Raw genomic sequence first — 7,840 nt, forward strand, 5'->3', positions numbered from 1 at the left:
TTATAATTGTTATATTGCTGATAATACAGGCGTATGGGGACCTTGGTCTATTAAACTCGAGACTGGGGCGAAATTGCAGCCAATTCCTGGTCACGTGACCAGCCCTGGCCAATGGCAGGCGGGGCCTGGTGGCAAACAGAAAGCATTATTTTCTTTAATTGATTAAAAAAAAAAAAAAGGCGAGAGAAGATCCCCAGAAAACCCCCCCCCCGTCCCCCTTCCCTCTGCCGCCATCCCTCCTCGTCCGGCCGCGGGCTCTGCCGGGGCCAGGGGCTGCGGGCAGGGAGCTGCTGCCTGCGCTGCCTGCGCTGCCTGCCCTGCCCGGTGCTGCCTGCCCTGCCTGCGCCGTGCGGCTCCAGACGTCCTCGCTGAACTCCCGAGAGTTTGGACCCCCCAGGAGAGGGGAAACCAGGCGTGGGAAAAGGGGGCTTTTTGCCCCCCCACCCCCGAGGTGCCCACAGGCAAACAGGGAAATGCAGCCTAAACCGCGGGCGAGCTGAGATCTCGGGTCTGGCAACCGAGGCCGGGAGTGCCTGGGTGTATTTACATATCACATATATGTATATATTTATTGTAGAGCTTGGGAAGTTCAAGCCAGCAGGAGGGTTTGGTCCGGAGGTTTGTGTCTGAGTCTGGGTACGAGCATTTAGGAAATCAAGTGAGCTTTCAGGTCAGGAATGGTTAGACCGGCCTGAATCACCTGGTTAAATTACTTTTAAAGAAACAGATTAATCCTTCCGCTTCTACAGCCAGACTTAATGGGTTCTTTGCACTTTCCTTAAAGGCTAAACAAGTTTTAAGGTCACAGATATCTTTGAAATCCCGTTTCTTCCTTCCCATCTTTTCCCCCTCTTTTTCCCCCCACCGCCAATAAACAGCGCCACTTCCAGAGTTTACAAAATAAATAAATAAAATGAAAAGTCATTTCCCAGGAAGAAATTTTTCCCCCCTTTTAAAGTGCCCGGATCCACACAAACCTAAAAGAAGAGAGAAACGATCAATCTTTTTCTCGAAAGACTTTTGACAGCTTGGCCTAACTCGCTCAGCGAAGAAATTTGGGTTTTGCTAAAGAGTTACTGAAACCAAGAAAGATTCAAAAAGGTTTAATCCAAGGGCCTGAGAGCGGGAAGTCTAGAAAGCAAAAATTTCGGGGGGGGGGGGGGGGGAATAAAAATAAGCTGCCTGCTGCAGAATGGAAATGTGGCTGGTTTGTAGTTTGTTTGTTCAAGCTCCATTTCTCCCATTTTGCAGCAGAGAGGGACTGGCCGGGCTGCATTCACGCAGGGAGAAGCCTAGAAACTTTTGTCAGTTCAAGCATCTGTGTGGGTGGTAAGTGTTTCTGAGAAACACATAATAAATCTCAAGCTGAAGCCGATGCTGAAGTGCAGTTTAGCAAAGGGGTGAAGAAAATAAAAATAAAAAAAAAAAGCATTTACAAAACTCAGCTTGACTGAAGAGAGAATTTCCAGAAATATTTCCTATCTGTGATTGCGTTTATCGAAACCAGCATAAATCTATTCAATCTTGCCAGGTCAGGACTGATGTAAAAAATAATAGTTGTGTTTTTCCAATCGCTTCTTGTTTGTTTGGATTAAAGTGCCATTTTGCGGGGGTCTCGGGCTTTGTCATGAGGCTGCCGGTTCCTTCCTGCTCTTTGAGGGACTGGGGAACTGGGATGCAGCGAAAGAGTTTGGGATGCGAAAGAAAATTCTTCAGCCGCTCCCAACTGGTCTCGCTGCTTTTGCTACCACTAAAGTTGCAAGGGAAAAAAAAAAAAAAAAAAAAAGAGAGGGAGAAGAAAAAAAAAGGGGGGGGGGGAGAAAAAAGAACCTCTTGGGGAAAGGGATTTTCCCACGCACCAGGCGGAGGCACAAGGAAAAAAAAAATCCCCCTACTCAAGGGGAAAGGCATCACCTTGTAGGAACAAATTCACAGGGTTACTGTACGACAGAGAAATGCAATAATTGCGAGACAACCCCGGGCCTGCTTCTTTGATGTAAATTAAACCGTGGATGTTGTAGGAGAGGGACCCCATCGAGAAACCGCGAGGTGTCACGCTCCGAGCCTCGGAATTGGCTCCTTTTCCCCGATTTTAACTAGTTCCTGGGAATCCCTGACACAAACCCCAGCAACATGGCGACCGGGATGCGAGACTGGGAAAATTATATTCAAGGCGGGGGTGTGTGTGTGTGTGTCTGTTGGGGGGTGGTGGAAGCCAACGACAAACCCAAGCCCAAGCCAAGCCCTTGTTCTTTGAGGCGATCCCAGAGCCTGCACGCTTTTCTGCTTTTAAATTACAGCATCCCCGAATGGTAAATTGCTCTCTGCATGGACGGGCATAACCCAGCCCCGGTCCTGGGGAGAAAAACAAGCCCTGTCTCTCTGTTATACCGTTATTTATTATTGCGCGAAGGTTATAATTATTAACCTGGAACTTCATTTATTAAGAGAGATCAGAGATGGAAAGAAGCAGGAGATGATTTCCCCTGGAAAGCTTTCTCCACTCGACCTTTTTATACGTGGGGGTTTATCCAGACCTCTAGATGTGCACACCTGTGTGTGTAAAATACGGATAGCCACACACACTCCTTATTTCTACAGCCCAGCCCTTTTTTTCGGTACCTTTTACAGCCTTTTCACCCTTTTCTCCCGGCAGCAATCAAAATACCCCTCTCCTTTCCTCCGGAGGGGACCTTCCCCTCTGCATCAGCCACAGAAATGGAGCATTTGGAGCCTGACAAGCAGTTCACCCCCTTTCCAGAATCATAAAACTTTTATTGGCCCTCGCTGCTTTAATATAAGTTTTCTTAGGGCTTTAGAGCATAAAAAGCAAATTATTCACGGTATTATCCCATCTGCTTTTGCTGCTGGCAAAGGGTTATTCTCCCTTTCGCTCGCTCTGATAATGTAACCTTTGTCGGCGGCTTTTTCCCCTTTTAATAACAATTTTAGCTGCCTGCGTTGGTCTGAGGGGGGGGAGGGTGTGTGTGTGCATGTGTGCACGTGTATGTGTGTGCATGTGTGAACGTGTGTGTGCACATGTGCGTGTATTTAAATAATAATTAATTATAATAAGTAATTTAATTTCTCTATTTCTCTTCAGTTTTAAGGTCCCTGCATAGAAACTCTGGGCTTTTTTTTTTTTTTTTTTTTTTTTTTGTGATTAATCCTTTTCCTTTGTTTTCATTCGCGGCCCAATGGCAGCCCGGCCCCGGCGCCACGTGACCCCCCTTTGTGGCCGCGGGCGCGGGCCGGGCCGCGCAGAGCCGCGCAAGGCCGCGGAGGGGGCGGCGGGGCCGGGCCGGCCGCCCGGGCCCCGAACCCCCGGGTTTTCACCCCAGAAGGGGACGCAGACATGAACCCCGCTGTCTGGACTCCGGAACATTTCGAGTGGTCCCTTCCCTGCATTCTCTTCGCTATTTTTACATACACGTTATTTATTTTTGCCTCTAAATCCGACTGATAGGACAAGATAAAATTGATAACAGAAAGTTTATTCAAGAATTGTTCAACAGACAACCCTTAAGCGAGGAAATAAAATAACTACTATAAGAACAAAGAAAGATCTCCAAAGAGGAGGGGTGAGGTGGGAGGGAGGGATTAGCTATAGTTCTTCTAATTCAGGACTATACAATTACAGTCTGGTTCTGCTCTCATGCCTCCAGTAGAACTAATTACATTACTCATAAGTACGAAGGTAACATAAAACTACTGGTCTTTCTAAATTACAATAACTAAAATAAGCTTGTTGTACAATGACAAGGAAACACAATGTCCTTTATAACAAGTAAATACTAAAAAAGTACAATTTGATTCTTTTTTCCTCATATAAATACATAATATTGGGGATAAATAATACAAAAAAAGGAAAATATTTTAAACTGGCTATAACCAATAAATATATATGAATGTTCACCAGAACACACACCTATTGAAGGACGTCTCGACTGAGTTGGACGAACGCCCTTCAAAGTTGTTTTTATACCCATTATATGTAAACTCTAAGTGCAACAAAGATGTCCAGACAAGAAAGCATTAGCAAATACTAGAGATCCATTCACTTCTGCTTCGATTGGAGGACATTCCATTTGTTCAAATATACCCTGTTTTCACGTAAGGTAAAGAGAAGAGGAGGAAAGAAGCGTAGGACTTCTAAGTCTTAAGATTGCTTTTCTGTTAATGAACCCTAAGAAAAATACCCCCAAAACAAAAAACCCCGGTGTCATCAAATGGAGACTTCATGTCATCAGCGGCCAAGGTGGGAAAATATTCAGACCTGTCAACTCTTTCTTCCTCTCTTTGGACTGCTGTCATTGTTGGGAGGGGTGTTAGGCATTTCAAAAACTTGTTTCCCAAACCTTTTGCAATTCCTAGACCTCTCTTATTGTATTTTTTTTAATTATTATTATTTTTGAGAGGGGAGGCATGGGCTGGAGGTGAAGAGCGTGAATCCCATGTGTTGGCAGGTATGTATATTTGCAGTTTATGTGGGGACTGGTGGGAAGTTACTCAGCGAAAAAGGATGCCTTCTGAAGGCTGGAAAGGAAAGCGCAAGTTTCCTCTTGAGAAGGAGTTGGAGAGGAGGGTAGTTTTCTTGCAAATCTCTTCTGATTGCATATGTATACACGCGTGCATGTTTCTGTAGATGCAGAGAGACCAACTGTAAAGACTTGGCTGGCTGACTGTTCTCCTTTCCAGTGTCCAAGAATTATCAGTGACGATCGGTACTTGGTTTGGAAATGAAGGATGTTGCTGCTAAAAATCTGCTAGATTCCCACAAAACTACCTCAAACCCATTTCAGAAGCATTTGTGTTGAAACACAGGAGGTATATCTCTTCAGAGAGAGAGCTGCTCTTGGCAGTAACTACTGAAATGGTTGGAAATTGTGCCTAACAAAACCCAGAAATAGTAATAGCAAGCACAACAAACCAGTAGAAATTGCCCTGCCAAAGAAAGAAAGAAAATAGCTCAACACAAATGTTCCTGAAGCCGATCCTGCCCTCTTCCCCTCTCCCATGCCCTGTGGCGAGGTCCCATCCACTTCGCCTAAGCCCTATGCTGCTCCCTATCACAGGTGGGTCAGCTTGGGCGCCTCTTGGATTCTGCCCTGAGAAGAAGCGTGGTGCGTGGAAAGGTCTGTGTAGGTGGGGTGGGTCTCGCATGGTCCATGGTGCTGGCTCGGGGGCATCTGCGGAGGCCCATTGTAGTCCATGTTGGCAGCCTGGTGATGCGGCAGGTGATTGAGGCCATAAAGGGATGGGCCAGAGGTGGGCATAGAATCCACATAGTTACCTCCAACATAGACAGGGCTTCCCTGCATACTGGGAGTCCCGTAGGCCACCCCGTTCCCTTGTAAGACATGAGGGTCGTACTCAGGGGCCGTGTTGGTGTATTTCTGTTGGGAGGGGCAGCCTTTGATGGGGTTTTGGTAGTTAGTTGACATGGCATAGGCATTTTGGTGGGGTTTATTGAAGGAAGGCGGTGAGGGGGCATCATAGTTACTGCTCATGGTGTGCAAGGCGTTCATAAATCCAGCGGAGGATTGCATGGGCTGGGGCGGGCTGCCGGTGGGAGAAGGCCCTCCAGAGGAAGACCCCATGCCTTTCGACTTCTGGTCTTTCTTATACTTCATCCTCCTGTTCTGGAACCAGATCTTGATCTGCCTCTCGCTGAGGTTCAGCAGGTTGGCCATCTCCACACGGCGGGGCCTGCACAGGTAGCGGTTGAAGTGGAATTCCTTCTCCAGCTCCACCAGCTGAGCACTGGTGTAAGCCGTGCGGGCTCTCTTGGAGGCCGAGGAGCCTGGAGGGCTTTTCTCGCCGCTGCAGGTTTCTGCTGGCCGCGAAATGAAATAAAAGATAATTACTTACATGCAGAAATTGAATGCATCGTTTCTTAATAAATCCTGGAACAGGCACAAGAGTTCGACCCCCCCTTCCCTCACCCCTTTGCATTAGCCTGCACTCCATAATCATGTCATTTATTAAGAGTTCTGTTCTCCAAAGCTGCCCCTGGTTTATGAAAATTTGATCATGTCATGTAGAAAAGGATTCCAGGGCCATTTATTTAGGAGTCGATTATTTCCAACAGATAATTTTGAGAAAATAATATTTGGCAGGGGGGCAGTCACTGCAAAGCCAATTAATACTAACACTGGTCAGTGTTGGGAGGTATTTTGTTTGCCGAGGTACAAATGCACACACACATGCGCATCTTCTGTGTGTCTCGTATTTGTGTAACACAAATATTTGCATGTACATTGTTAAACACCAAATCACATTTGTACCTACCTTTTGTGAGATAAACATATATATTACAGATAAATTATATTAACCTAGTGAAGTGTGTGCTGCAAAGTGTATATGAATACATTTGACAGAACAGTGATATTTCCATAATGATTTTTTTTTTATTGCATTAGAGATGGGGGTGTGTATGCAAGAATACCCATGTGTTTATGTGTATGATCTACATACGTGCACATACACTCAGAGAGCACCATGTTTACTGCTGTGTCTGGAGGCAGAGAGGTGAGAAGAGAACAAGCACTCTGCTTTAGCATCGCTAGGTTGAGCAGTGGCTGTACATTTTCATGTATCTGGATCCACACAGTCAGACATCGGCTGTGTACAACCGCCTGGTTGTATTTCCCTGCGGTGCTCTGGATACGTTTAAAATAAACCAAGTGCGCACAGTCAGTGCCGCAGGATGGGCCAAGGCTCGCTCAGCCTGGCCGGGGCATGAGGCTGGCAGTCTTGGGATCATGCCCAGCACCAGGATCCTTGTTGGATCCTCGCTGGATCCTTTCCCCCTCTCCCCTCCCTCCAAACAAGACAACTCCACCCAGTGTTTTCGTTACCTCGCTGTTTAGGAAAGCAGAGGGTTACAAAAGCAGAACAGTGTACCTGTGCTAGGGGAGCTGTTTTTCTGTTTGGAGTTTTGCCTCGATTCTTTCATCCAGGGGAAAATCTGCTTGGTGAGACTGGCGTTTGCACTGAGGTTGGCTTTGCTGGGGGCAGTTTTAGTGCTCCCCGACTGGTTATTGCTGTTGCTACTCGTGCTGTTGGTGGCAGGGTTTGGGGGCGGTGAGACGGGGGGAGGCGGATGATGCTCCTGGGGCAAACTTGGACGCATGCAGCTCCCGTTCAGGTCTTTACTTTTTGCGTGCGGGGTTGTGTTGCCAAGAGACTGGAGGGAGCAGGCGGACCTCTGGTAGTCGTTCTCCACGTGAGTGGCCGGCTGGAAGGGCTGCTGGGGACCCTCGTAGCCGAACCCATTGGCACTCCCGTAGGAGTAACCCCCAAAGAGCGTGGAGCTGTCGTAGTACGTTGTCTTCTGCATCTCTGGGACTCCCCAAAATGATTTTTCCGGCTACCAGGGTCTTGACACCCCTATGGCAGAACATTGGCACCCCAAGGCCACGTGACAGGCCGTTTCCAGCTGTCTATTGGAAGCTGACCTGAAAGGTTAGGAGAAAACACACAATAATAGTACCCGGCCTATGAATCCATCTTGGGGCCTGAAAGGCCCATGACATGAATAGGGTCCTGCAGAACAGGGCGAACAGATGCTTTGAGCAGATTTTGTCCTGCGTGCAGCCTAAGGAGGCTCAACAAATGTTACAGTGCAAAAGTGTTGAGCTGATTTTGGGGGTAGTTTCCCTGGTTGGTTGGTCGATTGCACCTTTTTTCCTTTAGAGGATAGCACCCAGGATGTATAACTACACACATGCTCTAAAAGTACATGTGGTTTCATCTGTATACATCTATTTACTTCTGTATTTAGCTATATACATATATACACCCCCCCATGCATACATTTATGCACGTAGATGTGTGT

General features: G+C 47.1%; 1 protein-coding gene across 2 annotated transcripts; it reads right to left on the reverse strand.

The window, feature by feature from the left end:
• Window positions 1-4,958: 4,958 nt before the first annotated feature.
• On the reverse strand, window positions 4,959-7,342 carry HOXB3 (homeobox B3; the record flags this gene model as incomplete). 2 transcript variants are annotated; one of them, XM_082494955.1, is made up of 2 exons in its annotated part: window positions 4,959-5,833; window positions 6,907-7,342. In XM_082494955.1, 2 exons carry the CDS (start codon window positions 7,340-7,342, stop codon window positions 5,070-5,072), a joined length of 1,200 nt encoding a protein of 399 aa, XP_082351081.1. In that variant the 3' UTR covers window positions 4,959-5,069. The 2 variants fall into 2 exon arrangements, with proteins under 2 accessions (XP_082351081.1, XP_082351082.1); XM_082494956.1 differs by having other exon boundaries at window positions 4,959-5,836.
• Between the last annotated feature and the right edge of the window lie 498 nt (window positions 7,343-7,840).

The sequence above is a fragment of the Vanellus vanellus genome (genome assembly GCF_965231255.1).
Source record: "Vanellus vanellus genome assembly, chromosome: 24".
Classification (NCBI taxonomy): Eukaryota; Metazoa; Chordata; class Aves; order Charadriiformes; family Charadriidae; genus Vanellus; species Vanellus vanellus.